The sequence below is a fragment of the Microtus pennsylvanicus genome, chromosome 11 (genome assembly GCF_037038515.1).
Source record: "Microtus pennsylvanicus isolate mMicPen1 chromosome 11, mMicPen1.hap1, whole genome shotgun sequence".
NCBI classification, from domain to species: Eukaryota; Metazoa; Chordata; class Mammalia; order Rodentia; family Cricetidae; genus Microtus; species Microtus pennsylvanicus.
In genome coordinates this window covers 62,230,701-62,253,638 of record NC_134589.1, presented here as the reverse complement: position 1 = coordinate 62,253,638, position 22,938 = coordinate 62,230,701, and the positions used below count along the sequence as shown (strand labels likewise).

Below are 22,938 nucleotides of genomic sequence, written 5' to 3'. Positions count from 1 at the left end.
GGCTCCAAAGGCAACACCACCGTCCTGGCCAGCACTACACACCTCCAACACAAGATGGACTACCTCCGTGCCCAGAGCTGCAGGCCGACCTTCTCTCTGACTGTTCTTTGTTTCTGACATCTGTGTGCTCCAACAAGCCCCACACCCGACCCTGGCATGCTGCCTGGCACCAAGTGGCACCATCACAGGTCTGATGACCTCCAGGATTTGGGCTCCAGCTTTATTCCCAAGCTTGTCCCTGAGGAGGGGTCTTCTCTCCCAGCCTCCCTGCAGCTAAGCCGTCTCCCCACAATGAATTGCAGTGAATGCATTTCTGAATGCTCAGACACAGACCCACCACACACGGTTGCACACACACGTGCACAGCGACCCGTGTGCCATGTGGGCTCAGACTTATAAGCACACATACACACTTGGATATAAACAAAAGTTAGTTTTATTTTACTTCGTTTGTTCCAGAAGTTGGCTTTAAAACAGGGAGGAGGGCACAAAAGATGGGTCTAGGCTCCCCAGAGCTCTAATTTTCCAGCATGGCCAAAAACACGGCTCTGGACCACAGCCTTATGGATCTAAGCTGCAAGACATGACAGAATTTCCAGGATGTCCTAGAAACGGCCCATGCCTGGCTACCTGAGCTCAGGGAGAGGAGGCTGTACTCAGCCCAGGTCTCCTTCAGGTTTTAGTCGCCTCACGCAGGGAGCCAAGAGCTGCAAGTAGACCCAAGGCTACCTGCTTGTCCTTGACCTGAGAGTTCTCTGACTTCTCAGGGCTGAGGGGGCTGTAGAGGAACCCACCTGCTGCTGCAGTGAGGATAAACACAGTCCCCAAAAGGTTCTTGCCAGTTACCTCTATTCTACGGGGAAGCTGCAGGAGAGCCTAAAAGAAAGCGCTGAGGGGCCCAGCGGAGGGGTCATCCTGTTTAATAGCCTGGAGGGGCAGTCAGTTACTGGGACACAGCTCGCCTCCCCCCCACCCAGGGGCCACAGAAAAGTCCCTGGTGACTCCTCTTCACATCCTGCAGGGAGGTACCTGAGCCAGCACCTCTCAGGGGTCTTCAGCTTCCTCTTCTAAAGAGCCCTAAGGGGATCTGTCAGTGGCCACTGGTTGAGAACAAAGATTTCCATTGAACCCTTATGCTAGGCCCTCCCTGAGCTCTCCTCAGTGCCCTCAGATCCACACAGTGGCCTTGCCATCCCTGCTGCCTGTACTGCCCTTCTCAGAGCCCGCCCTAGGCTTAGTGACCAGTTGTTCCTGAGCCCCGGGTCGGCCCTGCTCCCCAACGGTGCCCCCCGACGTGGCACTACCGGTTCCGGAAGCTGGGCCACCCGCCCTGGGTGCCCCCCGAGAGGTTGCATTGAGCCCTGAACATGGAGGGCTGTCCCGATCAGCGGCCACCGCCGCCCCATCGCGCAGTGCCTGCAGGGCCAGATTAGCCAAATTCTGGTCGTGCGCGCGCGCCCGCTCAGCCGCGCGCACCACTAGACTGTATTCGGGAGGGCAAGCCAGGCCGGCAGCCGCAGACGGGAAAGCGCAGGGAGGCGGGCGCGGCACCGGGCCAGGACCCGGTGCTGAGGTTCCCCGACGACCGCGTACAGCGTCCTGCGCACTGCCGAGGCCCAGGTGCGCCATCTCACAGAGGTTGAGCAACAGGCATAGGCAGCTAACCACATACATGACGAGCAGGAAGACCGTCTTCTCGGTTGGCCGCGACACGAAACAGTCCACCACGTGCGGGCAAGGCTGGCGGCTGCAGGCAAAGAAGGGCGGCACCTCGAAGCCGTACAGCAGGTACTGGCCCACCAGAAAAGCCACCTCGAAGGCCGCCCTTACCACCAGCTGGGCCACGTACACGCGCATCAAGCCCTCCCTCTGGATGCGCCTTCGCCCATCGTGCTGCCCGGCCGGTCCGGGAGTGACCACAGTTTTGCTATCACCTCCACCCCCCTTGGCAGCCACATCCTCTGCGCGCTCCTCCTCCGTGTCTTCCCCCGGGCCCTCGTGCACCCCCGGCTCCTCGTCCTCCTCGTCCTCCAGCGCCAGCATGGGCTCCGCCTCGCCCAGATCGGTGGCATCCGGCCAGCCAGGAGGCGGCGGTGGCAGCTGAGCCCGGGGCACGCGCCGAGGGCCGGGGCGACGACGGAGGGCGCGTCTGCGCTCCTGCTCTGAGGCGCGCGCCAGGCGGTGGACTGCATAGCCCAGGTACATGACAGAAGGGGTGGAGATGACCACGATTTGGAAGACCCAGAAGCGCACATGTGAGAGGGGCGCGAAGGCATCGTAGCAAACATTGTCACAGCCGGGCTGCCGCGTGTTGCAGGTGAACTTGGATTGTTCATCCGAATAGATGGACTCGCCACCCACAGCCGTTAGCACAATTCGGAAGACCACTAGCACAGTGAGCCACACTTTGCCCACGAAGGTGGAATGATTGTGGATCTCCTCCAGCAGCCGCGTCAGGAAGCTCCAGCTCATGTTGGTCATGGGAGCGAGCAGGTGGAACCTACAGGCATGTATGATTGGTGGTCAGCAGGGGGCAACTGGGAACTGCGGGATGGGGCAGCAGAGTTGTGCTAGCAGGCTCGTTCAACAATTGGGTTCTACTTAAACACCCCAGATGACCTTGAGCTCACTGCTTTGCAGAAAAGTTCTTCCTCATCTGCATCCTCACCTTACGTGCTAAGGATGGGGACAGAGCATCTCCCACTAACAACTGCTCCAGCCCTTCCTGTCTTCTCTTTCCCAAAGCTCCCGAAGAAAGTACCAATTTGTGGAATGTGCACCTCTGTCCCAGGACCCTAAAGCCATAGAGCCTGTGTGCTGCCTTTATTGGCAGAGGGGAAAAACAGGGCAGTGCCAGCCCAGCTCAGCCCCAGATTGGATGCCACTCTCTTAGGGCTTACCTGAAGCCTACTAGCCACTCAGACCTTCACAACCTACTCCCCAGCTCTTGTGGTCAGAACAGCCCCCATAGTCCTGAGGCTCCATCATCCCCCAGCCCCAAACACCTAAACCATACACACCTTTTGGGCCCCAGCCCTCTCCAATACTTTAGCTTCCAACCATCCAGCAGCCTCAACCTTTCTCCTTCCACAATCCGCAAGCAGTTCTCGAAGTCCCTTCCATAAAGGACCCTCATCCTCCCCAAGGCCCTGCTAGTCCTGCAGCACTTAGCCAGCCAGCTACCACACCCACTGCTCAGGGACCAGCCAGGGCTCTTTATCCAGTCCCAGTCCTAAATCCCTGGACAGTCCCAGATCTGTCCAGGAAGGACCATGTCTGGTGAGGCTACAGATGATACACAGCCACACTTGGGCACCTGTGAGCCTCAGGGATGGCAACATTCTGACCACCTCAGACTAGAACAGATATGTGACAGAGAAGGGCTCTGTAGTTCACTGATGCCCACCCTCCCTCCTCACAGCTACCACAGAGTTAGTACCTGCTCCTGGGAAGCTTTGAGGCAGGAGTCCCCCAAGCATTCAGCACTGACACTCCAGACTAGGGCCTAGGAGGTAGCAGCAGCAGGCATGGACCACCATCAGGAGTGGCGGCTCCAGGCCTCTTTATGTAGCGAGGGCCTCTCCCCTCAGGGCAGGAAGAGGGGGCAGCCAGCAGGACAACAGGGTTCCTGAGGAAATGCCCCCACATCCTCACATCTGTGAATTCCCTCTTGGGACTACATGTATGCAATCAGAGACACACACCCTCATGTGCATACACGCATGCACACATGTCTATGTGTGTGTTATATATGCAAACATTCACTTGCACATACAACATACCCTCATATGCATATGCACACAGGTGTACATTCATAGACATTTTTATACCCATATGCATACACATGCATTTAGATACAAATGTATATACAATGATGTGTACACTCATGAATACGTGCACACATGCTGGCACACATATATTCATATATACTAACACTCATATACACTTATTTACCAACTCAACCACACATGCAAAGAATCAAGACGTAGACAGAAGAGCTCAAGCACATGTGATCCCTTACACATGCACACTCCCACGTCAAGAACGAACACATCCACACAAGCATATTCACAGGCTGCTACACCTCAGGGGCCACTCCTTCTACTTCTCTGCCTCAGACATGGACACGCAGTTGGGCTACATGGTGCCTTCTCAGGCGTGGATTCAACTCTCTTACCTCAACTGCAATCTTAGCCCCTACTTGAAACCTCAATCATAGGAGCCTAAGGCAGGATCTGGAACCAGGAGTTCCCCAGTAGAGCTGCTTAGCAGTATGTGGTATTTAATAACAGATCTGTGGTAAAGCTTTGGTTGGCAACTTGCCATTTCTCTGGTATACCTACTCCTGTCATTGTAAGATGAGTACAGGCAACAACAAAGACACTGTAGTTTAACCCTGGGCTGACTTTGGCCCTGGACAGACAGTGGGACTTTGCTTTGGAATGACCTATCACTTGGTGCATGCATGCAAGCACAGCTATTAACTCTCAGGCACAGCACTAAGTGCTATGGTTGAAGAGCTGACCTGGAAAAACCAGGACCCTGTGCTCAGGCCGGGGGGGGGGCAGACAACTTCTAAACTTGAACCTCTAGCCTGTAATTTTCCTGCCTAGCCCTGGCGCTGGAACACAGCAGGCACCTCAAACTACAGAGGGTCAGACCTCTATGTCAATCTCTCCCCCAGTGTGACCTCTCCACCCTTGGATTACTTTATCTGAGTTGCTGTCTCCTGCACATCTTGGGTTTAGCAGTAAACCCTGAACCACCCACACTTGCCACCTGCACCACCACTGTCTCTCTGGTCCCAGCTGCTTCACTCTTCTTATAAACCTGGCTCCATGCCCACTGAGTACCTTAGAATGCACACTGAACAGATTGTCCCTGCTGCCCTTCAATGGCTTTGGAGCCTGTCGTGAAACTCGCCCTGTAGACCAGGCTGGCCTGGAACTCACCAACATCCGCCTGCCTCTGCCTCCCAAGTGCTGGGATTAAATGCATGCACAATGGCTATTTATTTATTTTGGGTTTTTCAAGACAGGGTTTCTCTGTAGCTTTGGAGCCTGTACTGGAACTCACTCTTGCAGACCAGGCTGGCCTCAAACTCACAGAGATTCACCTACCTCTGCCTCCCCATTGCTGGGATTAAAGGCGTGCTCTACCACCGCCCAGCCTAGATTTATTCATTATGTATACAGTGTTCTGCCTGCATGTGTGCCTGCAAGCCAGAAGAGGGCACCAGATCTCATTATGGATGGTTGTGAGCCACCATATAAGGTTGCTGGAAGAGCAGTCAGTGCTCTTAACTGCGGAGCCATCTCGCCAGCCCTCAATGGCTTTTTTTTTTTTAAGACAATGTTTCATGTGGAACAGACTCCTTATTCATTGACTTGTAAGAGTTAAGGTGACCTTGAACTCTTCAGCCTCCTCTATCTGCCTGCAACGTGTTGGGATTTTTAGGCGTGTACAATGCTCAGCTCCTTCAGTAACTTCTGGCTAGGGCACTTATCAGGGTCTCACTTAGCCACTGTGCCAAGTGCCCTGCCCTTTCCTCAGTTGGCTCCTGCTATACTCTCTGCTGTGCTAGTGCCCATACCTGCTGCCTTTCCCTGGTTGTACAATCACCTGGCCATACAAGTTTTATAAACACACACACACACACACACACATTTGCACCTATGCACACTCATTACTCCAGTCTGCCTATCAGAGGTTTCCCAGTCACTATAGGGGTTAATTTTCTGATATATCTATGTGCTGGGGACTCCAGGATGCATCTGTGTTTAGCTTGGTGAAGGCGGGCTCTCACAGCGAATACTCACAGATACACCATGAAAAGCTGTGATGTGCGTACGTGCTCTGGTTGGTCCTCTGATGGGCCCTGGCTGCAGAAACACCTGAGTAAAGCACTTTCTTAGATGGGTAGGATCATGCTGCCTATAATTCTAGTACTTGGGAAGCATAGGTAGAAAGACCAGGATTTCAAGGTTACCCTCTGCTACATGGTGAGTTTGATGCCAGCCTAGACTACACTGAAACCCTTTCTCAAACCGCAGTCATAAAATAAACAAAGAACGTATCTAGGTCCCAGGCTCTAACTTCTCATCCAATAAGAGGAAGTGGGAATCCCTGGGGAAGTGGCTGATCAGATGGCTAGGTAAGGGGATGAAGACTGTGGGGCAAGCTCACACACTCATGAACATTGGTAAGTGGATTGTGGTTATAGATACCCTGGATGACAGCAACTGCATCCATGTATCCAACACAACCATCAGGCTGAGGAGAGGAGAAACATCCCCTGCTTCTGTGCAGAGGAACTGCCAACCACTCTCAGAGAGTCTCCACAGGAGTAGGAAGCGCACACCCCACTCCAGGGGTTGCAGCCTTGTATCAGATGACAGCATGAAAGAGGGACCTGTGCCTTTGCAGTGACACCTGAGGGCATCATGGCGTGAGTCCTGTTGATACCATCTAGAAAGACAGCCCATCACTCTCAGTGTTCTTTCCAAAACCCATAACCCAACAAGAGCAAGAGAAAACACTGAGCAACTTCCAAGAGGGACACCCTACAAAATACCCAGGTGGTATTCAAGTAGCCGTGGGCAGCTAAGACAAGGAGGCTGTCTTCCAAGAGGTGGCCCACTGTTGGGAAGGGCCAAGCGACTGTAGCAAACACCTGGCCTGTGGTCTGTGGCTAGCACAGAGGCAGCACCAGTTTATTATGGTGACATGCTTCATATTAATGGGGCCTGGGATACAAGGTCCTCTGGGAACGTTTCTGTACTGTTATCCTCTCTGTTGTGAATTTAAACATGAAGACACGAGGCTTCAACAGAGGTGTGGAGCCATCTCCAGCACTCACAGCTTGTTGAAGGGGTTCATTCAAGCAACTCCTGCTCCAAAGCAGCTCCTACATCTTGATCCAGAATTAGACTCTGTGGTGGTGGTGATGTGCTTCACCTTGAGCAGGGGGTGGCCCCGCCACACACACACACTACATAGCTCATTCAGCCCGTCTCTCTTGGGAAGTCTCTCTAGAATAGAAGTGGTACCCTCTACTGTAAGCAGTCCTTTCACACATCCAGCCCTTGGTCCTGAACTGACCAGAGCCCTGAAGCCAGCATGGTATGTGGCCCAGGGTGTTAGTAAACATATGGCCAGTAATTTGGTGTATGTGTGTTGGGGAGAGGTCCTCGATTGTACCCTAGGACTATCAGGAGATGCAAATGAGGAGTGGGTACAGTGATAATTACTGTGGCTAACAAGCATTAGGACCTGGCATACCAGGTTTCAAGTCCTGGGTATCTAGTATAAACTACCTATCTCCCCCTATGACCTATGGGGTCTCACCTGCCACCTTTCCTCACTGGCATCCAAGACACCCTCCTAGGAGCTCAAGCAGACAGAACTACTGGGGGCAGGGGGGATGATATCCAGAAAAATACAAGGGCCTGCATGGGCCTAGTATGAGAGCCACAACTCTGAGTCTGGATAAATCTTACAGGTTAATAGCTGCCTTCAGCTAAACTGCATTCCAGAAACAGAGATGCTGGCCTGGGTAGGCACCACCAAAATCTACATGCCTTCCTTTGGAATTGCCCAGGGAGTACACCTGTGCCCAACTCCTTGTAGAAAGTCCACACTCACCCTGACCCTTGTCCTTCAGTCCTCCTGCCTCACCCACCAGTCCCTCCCACAGCTGGGCCAGGTTCCCCTGCCCACCTCTAGAACTTAATTCCCAGCAGGGTCTATTGAGGCTTCCCCATACAACAGCAACTCCAGCCAGCAGGCAGCAGGCCTTCCTGGGCAAGAGCTCCCCTTCATCCTTGGACTTGGTTACCCACCCTCACATCTCCCTCTGCAGTCCCTGGACATAGCAGGCAGGTAGGAAAACACTTAGAAGGAACTTCTGTGCCAATTACAGGGCCACACTAAACCATCAGCAGTTGTGCAGGTCCAGCTGCTGAGAGGTTCTGCTTGGCAGAAGGCAAGTGGATAAAGAAAGTTTGTTTAGTTTGAGTACACTGGGCCTGGGGCCCATACTGATCCCCTGGACACACTGCAACTAGCTGGCGTGGACTGGCCCATCTTAGAACAGCCTGAAGGGCCTCAGCTGCTGGGGGAGGTACTGAGTACACCCTCAGCTCACCAGTTAGTTCCCATCTCCCCCACCATGGGTCTAGTTACCCAAGAAGAGCCAAGAAGTCAGCTGGACCCAAGCTGATGGACACCCCGAGGGTCCCTTAATGCAACAAGACAAGGTCTGGCCAGAGCTCCAGTGAGTCTTCCAGACTGGAACTGCCTGTGCCTGTGAACTGCCAGTGAGGATACAGGAGCCTGGAAAACTCCACATTAGCCATGAGAGTACAGACCAACCAAGACCCTGCCTGTCTGCAGCCCCATCGGTGCCCTCCCTACCTTCTCCAAGCTGGGAATGCAAGCCTCTGGCTGAGCCCTTCCACCTGCCGGAGGGATGCTGGTCCTCTCTAAGGGCATACTGCCGGCTAGGGCTAGGGCCACCTCTCGCCACCAAGCACAATGGGGGGTGGAGGAGGGGCCCTCAAGGGCTCCATTGTTCCCCCCCAGGGTCTGAATCCATGATTGTCCCTGGGGGTGGAGCAGCGAGGAGCTAGACAGGCCTGCTAGGGGCCCAGGCAGGTCCTGGCCCTCTCTTCCCCAGCCTCCACTTGAGGTCCAGGAAGTTCTGGCTCACCGTTCTTGAGGAACATCTGTACTTTTGGAGGCATCCCAGGGCTCCCCGGTCTCTCTGGCTCCTTCTGCCTGGGTACCTGCCTGCCCTCTTCATACCCACATCCATCGAATCTGCCCAAGTCCTGTCCCAGGAGCGGCCTCACCTGGAGATGCACAAGGGAGAGCTGTAGCTGGCCACCGGGTGGGGGTAGCTGGCAACAGCCACTGCCCTCACCGCAGGGACTGCTCTCCTGGGCGGAGTCAGGCAGCCTGGGCTGAGAGCCCAGAGGAAGAAGGGAGGACAGCAGGACCCAGACAATCAGAATGTCTCATCTTGGGCAGAAGGGGAGGGACAGCCTCCCTCAACTTACAGACATCTCTCTCAGGAATGCTGCACCCGCTACAAGCTCTAGGGCTCAGAATCTGGAATCTCTACAAAGGTCCAAGGCTCTGCCCCTCTTCTACCCCAGAAAGCTTCACTGCCCTGCCTTGGGGCTTGGAAGGCTCTACATAAAGGCAAGAGAACATAGTACCCACAGGTCCCAGGGCCAGCACTATGTCCTCATTTTCACGCTCTTTCCTGGTGGCTGGGCACTTTCCTTCCTGGCCAGTTATTCTTGTCACTATGTATCCCTAAATGGCTCAGAAACAGCTCAAAAAGGCAGCAGTACCAGGTTCTCCAGGACTGAGCCCCATTCCAACCCATGCTGGCTGTCCCAGTTGACTGGTTCCAAGGGGAAGAAGTGATCACAATCAACCCAGCTAGCATTCTGATGACTGGTGGACCCTGGAACCCCCTTGGCAGCTTTCATACGGGTTGACCAGGTAGAGGTAGGCAACCAGGGGTCATAGGCCCAGTGTGGATGGCTGTGACACTCCAACCCAATAGTTACTTTATTAGGGTGTCAGTCCTGCTCCAGCAGGAGCGACAGGGACAGCCCAGGGAGAATAGAAGTGAGTACATTTCCGAGTCCTTCAGCCTCAGCAAGCCAGCACAGGGTGAAGAGCCACCATGTGGCCAGACAAGGGGCAGCTCCTCCTATTCCACAGTAGAAGTCTATACAAGTCCTTGGTGCCCTGGCAAAGACCACCCCACCTCATAACCCAGATGTATTTGGGGCACAGGCATCACTCTGTGGAATGAAGCAGACCCTCAGGCATGGCCAGTTCCCTGAGCTTTCTTGATTTCCTGCCAAGGAAAAAGGAAAACAGAAAGTCAGGAGAGGCAGGGAACAGGGAGGGATGGGTCTCAGATCCTCCCCTGGCCCCCAGGGACTCTTGGACTTTGCGCTTGGACTTGATCAGCTGGCAGTTGGCAGAGCCTCAGCTGCTTACAGTGCAGCAAGGGTGTGAGCCCTGGCCTCATCAGGGTTTACTGGACTCACAGGGTGGCTTGAGCAGGGGACTATGCCAGGACAGGGTAGGTGGGGAGGGGCCCACCTCAGACAGTGCCTGCTTCAATGTTGCATAGGCTTTATCCAAGTTGTCATTGATGATCACCAGGTCAAACAAGCCAGGCTCCCTGCCTGGGAATGAGACAAGACAAAAGTCAGGAACACAGGGAATCTGGCCCCTTCCCACTGCAACAACCTCTACGACTACTCTTGCCTGTCACCGTAATAGGACAGTCAGGACTAGATGGAACTCTGCCTTCCCCTCTAGAGAACCTCAGCTGGGGCTTGCTCATCAAGTTGAGTACTAGAGTATGGACCACTGACCCCTTCCCAGGCCTCTATTTAGAACTGGCACTACCTGTGACGGGCTCCCATATGCACATAGAGAAACAGTAAAAGGTCGCAGTGACAGTGTCTGAATGAGGGCCAAACTCAGACCCAGAAACAAGAGCACAGCTTGCAAGAAGATGTCTATGACACACTCAAGTCCGTAAGACAAGTGTGGCCCCTCAAAGGCTCTGCAGACAAAGAAGTCTCGAACTCCTCCATCTTTGCCCTTGGTCCTCCCTGTCTCCTGGTGAATGGGCTGGCCACATGCTCATAAGGTATAAATGACCTGACCACACTCACTGCTCTCCATGTCAGCCTGTGCAGCTGCCAGCCGCTTTGCCAAGCTCTCCTCAGTCTCAGTGTTGCGCAGCCGCAGTCGCTGCTCCTGAAATGCAGGCCTTTGTTGAGTCAGTACTCTCCAAGTCTCAGGGACTGCCCTGCGGGTCTCCCATACCAGGTACCTACCAGCACAGCCAGCGAGGGGGGCTGCACAGAGATGTAGATGGGATGCAGATCAGTCTTCTTGATGTTGCGCACACCCTGTAGGTCAATGTCTAGCACGCAGATGCGGTTCATGGCCTGCACAGCCCGAACAGCCGCCTTGCTGGGAGCAGGGAAGGGCAGTGAACAGACGTTCAATGGGACCCAAGGCAAGACCCTAGCCCTTAAGCCCACAAGAGTGCTTGCCTGCTGGCCACCCTCTCAGGAATACACACATTGGCTGCTAAACTTCAACCTTGGTAGTCTCTTAAAGCTTCCAAGAGCTTCAGAGAAACTCAGCCCCTTCCTCCCCAAGGCCCATCCTAGGTAGGCCTAGCATGGAAAAGAAGAGGCTCACTGAACCCAGCACCATCCGTACTTCCCAGAACATCCAAGCATACCCTCGGCCTTGTCAAGTCCTCTGAAAGCACAGTCCTTTTTGTCCTGCAGCCAAATGCCAAAAAAGTTTGGGCTTTTGGTTGGGCCTGAGCTGCCTGTCACTGCCTACCTCTTCCTGTGTGAGGTACTCATGTGGCTCCTGCCACACAGGATGTATTAAGACAGATGAGCCTAGGGCATGACTGGGCCTGCCTGCTCCCTGGAGTCTATCAGCTAAGCCATCCCAGCCTAGGCGGGAGACTGGGAGGACATCATATGACAGAGGGGAGAGGTGGAAGAGTTTCCTTCTGCCAATTCTGGGGTCACCTTGATCCACACCAAACTCAGCCCACCTTGTCCCATACAGGTTCCCCGAGAACTCAGCATGCTCAATGAAGTCCCCTGCTGCAATATCACGCTGCATCATCTCCCTGGTCACAAAGTAGTAATCTGGAAAGGAAGAGGGCTTTTCAGAGGATACCCAAAACCCAGACCTGCCTGGCCTGGCCCCTCTCCATCCTACACAGGACTGTTATAGATAGATCCAGACTGGAACAGACACCACTGTTCTCACAGTCCTTGCTGGGGAACTAGAAATAGTCAAGTTCCACAGAAAAGAGGGATACCCCTGCCCTCACTCTGATGATGCACAGACTCTAATCAAGCTACTAATCCAAAGGCAAGAGATACTCTACTGCTGGGGACTGAGTTCTGTTATAGCCAAGGGACAGAGCAAACCCTCATGCCCTCCCACTGTCCCCTTCCCTCCACAGTAAGTCATGCCTGAGACCCTTGGATTAGCAGGTCAGCTCACCTTTGCCATTTTCCTCACCAGGTCGTGGATTCCTTGTAGTATCTAGAAAAAAGACCTATCACACACTGAAGAGATGGGTGTACAACCCTTCCACCCTACCCAGGGTCTTCCCTTGCAGGCCTGCTCAGTTCTCTGGTTGTATAGCAGCAGGTGGTGCTCACAGCCAGTGGAAAGCCCAGACCAGATCTCAAGAGGTCACTGGGGCCAAGATGCTTACTCTAGATGAAGGCCCTGGGAAGGGAGAGGGTAATGGGGTTGAGGGGGTAAGGATAGCATCTCCTAGGCTGGGGGTGTATATTTGGAACTCTAGTAGTCCAGTGCTGGGATAGCCTCTGAGCTCCTTGCCCTTCAGGGTCCTGGGGCACTCACGGGACACACTGAAGCCAAAGATGCTGCCATGTTCTTGGAACAACTTCTTGAGCAGGGTGCTCTTCCCTGCTCCTGACGGTCCACTCAGCACCACTGGCCTAGGTCCTGCCATGCCTGTGAGAGGAGGGGCATCACAGACATGAGAGGTTTTGCCCTTGCTGGTACCCTGGCATTTTTCTAAGAGGCAGGGGTATGAGTAACTCCCAAGGGCAACATCCCCCTATAATGCGAACCCTCCTCTCAACAGTAGTCAACTGGTAAGATAGTAAACACAGGCAGGAAGGCCAACAGGATTCCAACATCCAGCCTCACACACACCCAACAGGATGTCCACAGGCATGTGACCCAGAAACAGACAATGCAGCACTCACTGGTCCCACCCCATATAGGCTACCCTCCAGAACCTGACCTCACACTGCAGTGCCCATAAATGGCACTACCCACTGGAAGGTCCAAGTCTGAAAACAGAAATTCCCTGGCACTACAAACATGGCATCCTCAAGTCTATTCAGTTCAAACCTGTTTGGGAAACTTCCCACTAGACATGCAACCATCCCTAACTTCTCTGAGAAAGGCAATCTGTAGCTGGCCGGCCAAGAGTTAGAATAGCACCCCTAGCCTCCCAAGGGGAAAGTGAATGCAGCTCAGCTCAGGCATCCGGATCTGCCACAGGTAGGGGCTGCCAACAGAGGAGCAACTGCTGTGGTAGGCATGAAAGCACAGAAACCTCCTCCATCACAGTCTGATCTAGGACCTGAGCCTCCTTCCCTTACCCTAGGACCATCTTATCTCACTGGTTCCCAAACTCATGCCTAAGCACCCAGCTCCACCTCACCCTCAGCCCTAATCCTCCCTCCAGCCTGGCCTCTGAGCAGGTCATCATTTACACAACCAGGACCCTGTTTATGAAGGCCTTCCTGCCTCCCCAGGATGGAAATCACCTACTTGATGTGCTGCAGCCTCCGTGGTTAACCTGGGAAGAGTCAATGGCTGCTCTACACCTAGGGACAGGGGACTAATCTCTGCCAAGCCCATACCCCGCCCTTCAATAAATCCCTGGGGCACCGAGCCCTGCCTGCACTGGCTGCAAAGAGATCAGCCCCGTTCTTCCACTGTGCAAGAAGGAAAAGGAATTACTTGTCCTTCTCCTGAGACTACACCTGTCCAAATAACCAGGGCTGCATCTGACACACTGACAGATGTGGAAGAGCCACCACAGGGGCTGAGAGACATGAGCTGCTGCTCTCTACTGAGGTTGAGGAAAAGAGAGATCAGGGAGGGTATTTGGGAGCTGGAGGGGCTGTCTGCCAACCCAAGCACCTTTGGCCTTTAAGGGTGAGGCCCACACAGCTTTTGGTCCAAAAGGCATAGGCTGCAGGAAGGGCATCAGTTTAGGGAAGTCTTGTGTTCTTAATCCCTGATGTAGGCCATGAGGTAATCTTACAAAAGCACTGGTGCTGGTACTCTATCACCCACAGGAGCACAAGCACTGTGAGTATGGTACATGTGCATGCACATCACACATGCATACTCAAAACACACACATGCACATGTCCCTGAGAAGCACATAGGACCACCTATCAAAAAGACATAGTTAAGGGGTCCTAGAGAAACTCACTCAGTGTCACCAGTGGTGCCTCTCAATGACACTGCTCCCTTCTGGCTCTCCCCAATCACACTGACTACTGTATGCTAATTTCCTGTCTGGGCTCCAGGCTTCCCCTGATCCACATCTCATCACCACCTTTTCACAGGTATCCTCTTCCCTAGTCATTGAGCCCTGCTGCTTCCACCAAGGCCTGGCCCTAAGAGTATATGCTACAAACCACCCAACCCAGCTCCTACAAAGCTGCCTTCCTTCTGCCTGCTGTATCAGGCACTCCGGATGAGAGTTCCTCAAGGTGCTGCACTGGCTCCAAATTCCCTTGATGGCCACAGGCTGTGATCTGCAGCTGCCAATATGGGTTCTACATTTGCACATTCCAAATGACCCATTTCTGGAGCTCTAGGTTCCCTTGAGCTTAAAAGGAGCTTAAGGCAGCGCTCACCGTGGGGCTGCGTAACTCACTGCACAGCTGTATTCCAGAGACTGAGAACACAGGATCTAACACTCAAAGAAGAACAAGTACAACAACAGAGGAGAACCACAGCTAAGAGAGATGCTCCAAAGTGCGTGAGGTAAGAAGCTTCTGAGAAAAGGATCTCAGGTCGGATAGTCAAGAGGACATGCATCAGGGACAGGCATGGGTGAAACACATGATCTGTAATCCCATCAGACAATGGAGCAGCCTATACCCATCCCCCACTCTGTTCCCTGCTTCCAAATTTAAGTAACGATGAGCTGGTATCACCCAGATTCCAGTCTCAAATCCTCATTTCTGGCATTGTGGGAGCCCTCTTGACCCTAACCCTGTACCTTGCAGGCCATGACCAGACAGGGGGGAGGAAGGACACTGGCGTGCATGCACATGTGGACACATGCGACAGCTGAATCCAACCCAGCTCTGCACTCCCTAAGGCACCCCTGCTGAGCCGCTTAACCTCTCTCTCAAGGCCAGCCTTTCAGGAGTCACAGTGTGTAACTTCTGTCCTCCTGGGGCTGAATCACAAGGGACAGGAAGACGCAGGGCACCAGCTCCATCTGTTGGCACCTTGGCTCTGAAGAGTGCCAGTAGGTGTCACCCGGCACTGGCACGTGCAGCCCATGGACCTTTGACAGTTCTTGGTGAGCCTCGATGACACTACACTTGCTTGGATCTACACAGACCCTACCAGATGACCCTGACTGTGTGGTACAGTGGCACTGGGGCCTGGCAAGGGGAGCACAGAGGACTCTAGTCAGCAGCTAGGTGACCAGGCGTTCGCTACGTCTCCACAGAGCCACAGCTAACGGCAGAAACTACAGATTGTCTCTGCTCTAGCATTTACAGACATGTGTGCTACTCAAAGGCAACTTCCTTTGGGGAGACCACTGGAGAAACTCTGGACCCCAATCTCTTCAGCTCTTCTAGCCCCAGACTTCAACTGCCTGACAAAGAGCCCCAAGACCTTAACTCTTAAGACGAGCTAAGATACAAGTGATTTCCACAGGAGCATTGGGAGAGAACATGCTCTCCTGGAACGCTCCCTAGACACAACTTCCTGCACAACCTCTTCCTGTCTCTACCTTAGGGCCCAGAAATCTGTCACAACCACCACATCCCTCCTGTCCACTGAAGCTACAAGCAGCACTAGGCAGACATGAGTGACACATTCCAGCCCCGAAGCCCCCAGAATTGAGGAGCCTCTTCCAACGGCAGCACCAAGAGTAGCCAAAGCATTTTCATGCTCATTCCTCTACCTGAACCAGACGGACATACCACAGCCTCCCACGGAAGGAAGGGTGGAGTAGCAGCCAACCACGAACAGGCTGCTGCTGGACCTTCCTGGTGCTACCCATCTCTGTTTGTGACGCTTCCCATCAAGGACAAAAAAGAACAGGCTGAATCTTGAATGGGGTCCTGGATGCCACAATCATGAGGCAAAACGAACATGAAAGAAAAAAAGGGTTCAGAATCCAAGGAGAGCAAAATAGAAAGACCCAGGATGTTGCCGGGCTTGTCAACTGCTCACTTGTGTAGAAGGGAAAGTAAGGAAACAGGGTCAGGCAAGACTGAGGGGTGGATGAGGCCCACCCAGCAGGACCAGGGAGAATGAGGGGCAGGTATGGCAAAGGACACTAAGGCCCAATACATGCAGGCAAGGAATGGATAGGGCAGGGCAGAAACTGGGGACCAGTACAAGCAGAGTCAGGGAGGATGGGAGATAGGACAGGGGAGACTGAGGTCTACTGCAGGCAAGGCCGGTGGAAACCGAGGACCACCACATTCTGGATCAGAGAGAATGGGGACAGGGTGGGGCAGGGAAGACCAGGGATGCTGCAAGCAGCCTGCCTCTATCTACAGCTGCCTACCAAGAGCTCACCCTCATTTTACCTCTCCTTTGATGCCTGGGCTATCTCCTCCCACACCTCCTTCTGCCTCTTCCTTCAAATTACCTCAACATGTTTCCTGGATATTTTGTATGTGTCAAGACAAAAAGAAAGTTTAAGTGTGGCTGAACAGAAGTATACTGCCTCAAATTTACTACTCCAGAAAATTACTAGTCTCCCCGCTACCCCTCCTAGACAGAGATCCAGCGCTGAATCAAGGAAGGCCAGGCAAACAGCAGCAATGGCTGATTTAGCATCTACGGGAACATAAAAGCCTAATAGGTGAAGGCAAGGGTAACGTGGGCAGACAGGCTAAAGTAGCAGGAAATTCTGCTCCTTAGTGCCAAACTGGAAACCGCCTTAATGGTAGCTCTCATAACTAACCTATGATCCCCAAAAAGTAAACTGGAGGAGTACCCACAGAAACAAATCTTCCTCTCCTTGGACCCTATCCAAGGCTGACCAGCCATTTATTCGCTTTCTCCCAATCTCTTCAGGTAGCTAATGTCACCTGCTCCTCCTCCAGCTGCCACCTAAAGGAACCTTCTCACTCACCGCTTCCCTGCCCACTTCTACGTTGGATAAAATGATGCCTGGGAATATTAAGCCCAAAGGCGGCACCAGAAACCTCAACCTGGGTCAGGCCGAATCCCAATACCCACACCCAGGCGTCAGCGGGGGCCTGCACCACCTGCAGACACCGAAGTCCTGCAATGGCGAAGGGGGAAAGCCAGGTGCTTGAGCCTGTCCAGGATGCCGGGTGGGCAGGGCGCCGAGGAAGAGCGTCAGCTAGGCTCAGGCTGCGCGGGCTTGCGGGTGGCTGCGACTCCGCGTGCCTGTCCCTGTCGTTCTGAGGACCCGGAAAACACGTTAACCAGGCGTCCTCACAAGAACAGGGGTCATTGGAGGCAGCGCGCAAGGGACGCACGCGGCCAAGTCCCGCTCCTGAGGCAGTCAGTCGTCAGCAGCAAAGCGCACTCACCGTCCGCAGGGACGCGAGCCAGAGCGGCCACTGCCAGCCCGACCAGCGGGCGCCGCAGCATCAGGGACCGCCCGCAGGACTACGTCACAGCGGTGCGCCGGCCCATGAGGGCATACCGGAGCGCAGCACGACTGCGCACACGGACTGCGCAAAATCGCCAGTGCGGGTGCCCTCCCTCTACCGTCCGCCGACATTACGTCACCCTCTCTGGCTCCACTCACTCCGAATCACCTAGCCTGGTCACAGCCGCAGGGCTACGTCACAGCAGCGCGTCGGTCTGCGAGGGCCAGCGGGAAGGGGAGTGCGGCACTGCTGCGCAGGCGTATTGCGTGGCACTCCCCGAAGACCACGCCCACTTTACTCCTAGTCCTCGCGTCTTCAGGGATGGTTTTATTCCATGTTCGCTTTTTTTTTTTCTAGGTTCACACCCTGAAGAGGAGCACTTTAAAAATCAAGTGGCCGGGAGAGATGACTCAGCGTTTAAGAGCACTGACGCTCTTCGAGAGAGGGCCTGGGTTCAATTCCCAGTTCTCACATGGCGGGTGACAACTGTCTAATTCCGGTCTTAGGAGTTACATAGACAAACATCCAGGCAAAGCACCAATGCACATTAAATTTTAAAAAAAAAAAGTGAAATCAGCATCGAGTCCCTTGAGTCACTTCTTTGCATTATCCGGTTACCCTTTAGGAACCAGGTTCCGTTCAGTTCCCAGACTCAAACCGTGTATGATCTCACCTGGCCTCCTCAGGCACCTGCCCCTCACTCGGGCCCTTGTAGACTATGTAGTCCTGACAGGCTCCAGAGAGCCACCTGCCTCTACCATACCAAATGGTAGATTAGAAAACATGCTTTTCGCTGGATGGTGGCGGCGCACACCTTTAATCGCAGCACAGGGAGGCAGAGGCAGGTGGATCTCTGTGAGTTCGAGCCCAGCCTGGTCTACAAGAACTAGTTCCGGGGGACAGGCTCCAAAGCTACAGAGGAAACCCGTCTCTAAATACCAAAAAGATAAAAAGTAAATAAATAAATAAATAAATAAATAAATAAATAAATAAATAAATAAATGTCTTTAATCCCAGCACTCCAGACAGGCAAAAGGCAAGTTCAAGGCCGGCCTGGTCTACAACATGAGTTCCAGAATAACCAGGGCAAACCTTGTCTTGAAAGAAGCTAATTAATTAATTTAAAAGGTGTGCACCAGCTGAGCAGTGATGGCTCACATCTTTAATCCCAGCACTCAAGCGGGAGAGGCAGGAGGATCTCTGAGTTCTAGGCTATCTTGGTCTACTGAGCGAGTTCCAAGACAGGCTCCAAAGCTACACAGAGAAACCCTGTCTCAAAAAACAACAACAAAAAAGGTACTCACTGAAGAACCAAAGTTCCTCTGTTTTGCCCTCCTCCTCTGCCTAACGTCTGGTGTAAGCTATTTTCTATAAAACATTCCAGTTCTCAGAAATGGCTAGGGCAAAAGTAGCAGGGTAGCCACCTGGAAAGCACAGATAACCACAGAATGTCCCCACCCAAAGGTCAGCCGACGAGAAAACTTGACAAGCACCGAGGGAGGGGGAGGTTCGAAAATAAAAATTTGTGAAAAGTCCCTACGCACGAGCCATCAGTATTCAACCCATCACCCCAAACCCTGCTAATGTAACTTTCCTGGCTTTTGCCTTTAAATGATGCTCTCTAGAAGGGTGGGACACCTCTTCCCATTGCTGTGCTGATGAGGTCCAGGCCGGCCTGCAATTGTGATAATAAATGTTGCTTATGCATTTCAGCGAGTTGGTCTTCCTGGTGGTCTTTTGGGGTCCCCACAGACTGGGCACAACAGTAACAAGCTATGTGGCAAAATGTAGATTAATATCAACAGGTTAATTTAAGTTTCAAGAGTTACTTGGGAAGAAGCCTAAGCTAAGGCCAAAACTTTTGTAATTAATAAGAAGTCTCAGTGTCATTATTCGGGAGCTGGAACACCAAGGAAAGCTTGATTACAGCTGAGTCGGGGGGGGCAGGCGGTGAGGGCACCACACATCTGCTGGCAGGTTGACCTTGAGTTTATGAGGCTCTGGGAACTTAGCTGTGTCTTCCACTCTTCACTGAACCTATCACTAAATCCTGAGACTCATTTCCACCATCTGAGCTTCTGTCTGCTGCCTCAATTTGGGAATCAAAAATTGCTTTACATACAATGACAAAAAAGAGATTTTTGGATATGTCTTAAATGTCTTAACTTTGTTACAGGCTGGAGAGTGGAGGGGAAAAAGGATAGGGCTATTTATTTATCTATCTGTTTACTTATCTATTTTTGTGACAAGGTCTTACTCTGTAGACCAAGCTGACCTTGAACTCACAGAAATCTGCCTGCCTCTGCCTCTGGGATTTCAGAGGTGAACCACCAAGTCCAGCATATAAGGCCATTTTTAAAAAAAAGTTTATTTATTTATTTAGTATACAGTGTTCTGCCTGTGTGTATGCTTGCACGTGAGAAGAGGGAACCAGATCCCATTATAGATGTTGTGAGCCACCTTGTTAGTGGGAATTGAACTCAGAACTTCTGGAAGAGCTGCCAGTGCTCTTAACCTCTGAGCCATCTCTCCAGCCCCTACAAGACAATTTGTTTTTGTTTTGTTTGGTTTTTTTTTAAAGATAGGGTTTCCCAGTAGCTATAAAGCCAATCCTGGAACTCACTCTGTAGACCAGGCTGGCCTCGAACTCACAGAGATCTCCATGCCTCTGCCTCCCAAGTGCTGGGATTCAAGGTGTGCACTGCCACCACCCAGCAAGACTATTTTTTAAAAAAACCTCACAGCTTTAAACCAGAAAAGAAGGAGGGGGGCATCCTCTGCTCTTCACTCTTTTCTTTGTGCTGAACTTCACCCATCACGACCCCAGCCACAGCCTGCTTTTCAAAAGAACCAGCCAAGAAGTAACAAGACTTGGTGGCTCACACCTATAATCCCAGCACTCAGGAATCTGAACCAGGAATATTGTCAGAAAGGCAAGGCCAGGCGCAGACGCGGCGGACACCGGCACGCAGACGCAGCGGACACCGGCGCGCAGATGCAGCGGATGCGGGATAGTCCAAGCATGAAACAGTGAAGCCCACACTGAGAGCAGATCGCCACACTACAACTAAATCAAGTAGGTTTTTGGGCACCTGGCCTGCAGAGTGGTAGACCTTTTATTGGCGAGGTCCACGGGCGAATGGGGAGCCTGGTCCTGTCCCTGAAGACCACCCTGAGTGGGGAGAGTGTTCTTGGCCTGCGGGACAAAGGAAAAGGAGCAGGGGCATTGCCCGACCCCCTTGACACCCCCCCCCCTGTTAGCCTGTGAGAGCTGGTACCCTCTGCTGGGGCTGCTCCTTCTCTGCTGCGACCTCTCTCTCCCTGGCATATCCCAGCTTGTGCCCAGGGACCTCCTTCACTCCCCCCCCCCTTCCGCAGGGCCGCGGGATCACCCAGTTTAGCCTGTTTGGGCGCTGGATAGGGAGCTCGGGGCAGAGGGCAGTAGGAGTTCGTCTGTTTTGGTGGCTGGCCTGCAGAGGGGTAGGCCTTCTGTTGGCGAGGTCCCTGGCGAACAGAGACTGGTCCTGGTCCTGAAGACCCTTCTGAGTGGTGAAAGAGATCTTGGCCAGCCACGCGACCCAGGAAACAGAGAGAAGGCATTTTGTAAGCGGGGCCCCTGGCCAGCAGGAAAACCTGTTCCTGTTTTAAAAGTCCCATTAGATAGCATCGATAGGAGGAGATGGGCAGGCACCAAGGCAAGAATTCACCCAACAATCTGAAAAACAACATGAAAACACCAGAACCCAATGATCTTACACCCTTGACTTGAACACCCTAACACAGAAGAAGTGGAAAAAATTGACTTTATGAAAGCAATAGAGTCCCTTAAACAACATGTAAAAAACGCCCTTATAGAAATGGATGAAAAGTATAACAAAAAGTTTGAAGAAATGAGTAAATGCGTAAATGATACCCTGGGAAGCCAAGAAAAAAACGATCAAACAGGTAATGGAAACAGTTCAAGAATTGAAAACTGAAATGGAAGCAAGGAAGAAAACACAAACTGAAGAACAGCTGGATATGGAAAATCTAGGTCAACGAGCAGAGACTACAGAAACAAGCATAATCAATAGAATAGAAGAGATAGAAGAAAGAATCTCAGATGCTGAAGAGAACATAGAGAAAATAAACACACTGATCAAAGAAAACAGCAAAGTCAACAAATTCTCATCACAAAACATTCAGGAAATATGGGACACAATAAAAAGACCAAACCTAAGAGTAATAGGGATAGAAGAAGAAGAGTCACAGTTCAAAGGCCCAGAAAATATTTTTAACAAAATTATGGAAGAAAACTTTCCCAACATAAAGAAAGATATTCCTTTGAATATTCAAGAAGCATACAGAACACCAAACAGACTGGATCAAAGAAAAACATCCCCTCGCCATATAATAATCAAAACACAAAATATACAGATTAAAGAAAGAATATTAAGAGCTGCAAAGAAAAAAGGGCAAGTAACTTATAAAAGTAAACCAATCAGACTTACACCTGACTTCTCTATGGAAACCATGAAAGCCAGAAGGTCCTGGATAGAGGTACTGCAGAAACTAAGAGACCATGAATGCAAACCCAAACTACTATACCCAGCCAAGCTATCATTCACTATCAATGGAGAAAACAAGACATTCCAGGATAAGAACAAATTTAAACAATACGTAGCCACAAATCCAGCACTACAGAAAGTAATAGAAGGAAAATCACAACCCAAGGAATCCAACATAGCCAACACTGCCTACAATAACTCAGGCAACTAGAGACCCTTTAACAGCACAACTCAAAGAAGGGAGATACACAAACTTTACTATCAAAAACAATAAGAATAACCGGAGTAAACAACCACTGGTCATTAACATCACTTAATATTAATGGTCTCAATTCATCTATAAAAAGGCACAGGCTAAGAGATTGGATACGAAAACAGGATCCAACATTCTGCCGTTTGCAAGAAACACATCTCAGGGCTGGAGAGATGGCTCAGAGGTTAAGAGCATTGCCTGCTCTTCCAAAGGTCCTGAGTTCAATTCCCAGCAACCACATGGTGGCTCACAACCATCTGTAATGGGGTCTGGTGCCCTCTTCTGGCCTGTAGGCATGCACACAGACAGAATATTGTATACATAATAAATAAATAACTATTTAAAAAAAAAAGAAACACATCTCAACCACAAAGACAGGCATCTACTCAGAGTAAAGGGTTGGGAAAAGGTTTTTCAAGCAAACGGTCCTAAGAAAAAAGCAGGTGTGGCCATACTAATTTCTAACAAAATTGACTTCAAACTAAAATCAATCAGAAGAGATCGAGATGGACACTTTATACTCATAACAGGAACATTTCATCAATCCTGAATATCTACGCCCCTAATACAAAAGCACCCACTTAGCCGGGCGGTGGTGGCACACGCCTGTAATCCCAGCACTTGGGAGGCAGAGACAGGCGGATCTCTGTGAGTTCGAGGCCAGCCTGGT

At 51.9% G+C, this 22,938-nt stretch overlaps 2 protein-coding genes across 7 annotated transcripts; both read right to left on the bottom strand.

The window, feature by feature from the left end:
• Window positions 1–418: 418 nt before the first annotated feature.
• Gjc2 (gap junction protein gamma 2) lies at window positions 419–8,902 on the bottom strand. 3 transcript variants are annotated; one of them, XM_075992395.1, is made up of 2 exons: window positions 8,711–8,902; window positions 419–2,500 (listed from the first exon to the last, which is right to left on the bottom strand). In XM_075992395.1, the coding sequence occupies exon 2, from the start codon at window positions 2,479–2,481 to the stop codon at window positions 1,168–1,170; it is 1,314 nt and encodes a 437-aa protein (XP_075848510.1). In that variant the 5' UTR covers window positions 2,482–2,500; window positions 8,711–8,902; the 3' UTR covers window positions 419–1,167. The 3 variants fall into 3 exon arrangements, with proteins under 3 accessions (XP_075848510.1, XP_075848511.1, XP_075848509.1); XM_075992396.1 differs by having other exon boundaries at window positions 8,853–8,901; XM_075992394.1 differs by lacking the exon at window positions 8,711–8,902 and adding an exon at window positions 8,416–8,493.
• A 650-nt stretch (window positions 8,903–9,552) lies between these two features.
• Window positions 9,553–17,671, bottom strand: Guk1 (guanylate kinase 1). 4 transcript variants are annotated; one of them, XM_075992397.1, is made up of 9 exons: window positions 17,406–17,582; window positions 15,813–15,953; window positions 12,454–12,567; window positions 12,085–12,126; window positions 11,624–11,720; window positions 10,878–11,016; window positions 10,713–10,797; window positions 10,129–10,214; window positions 9,553–9,877 (listed from the first exon to the last, which is right to left on the bottom strand). In XM_075992397.1, the coding sequence occupies exons 1-9, from the start codon at window positions 17,464–17,466 to the stop codon at window positions 9,842–9,844; spliced, it is 801 nt and encodes a 266-aa protein (XP_075848512.1). In that variant the 5' UTR covers window positions 17,467–17,582; the 3' UTR covers window positions 9,553–9,841. The 4 variants fall into 4 exon arrangements, with proteins under 4 accessions (XP_075848512.1, XP_075848513.1, XP_075848514.1 ...); XM_075992398.1 differs by lacking the exon at window positions 15,813–15,953 and having other exon boundaries at window positions 17,406–17,671; XM_075992399.1 differs by lacking the exons at window positions 15,813–15,953; window positions 17,406–17,582 and adding an exon at window positions 17,115–17,378.
• Window positions 17,672–22,938: the final 5,267 nt, after the last annotated feature.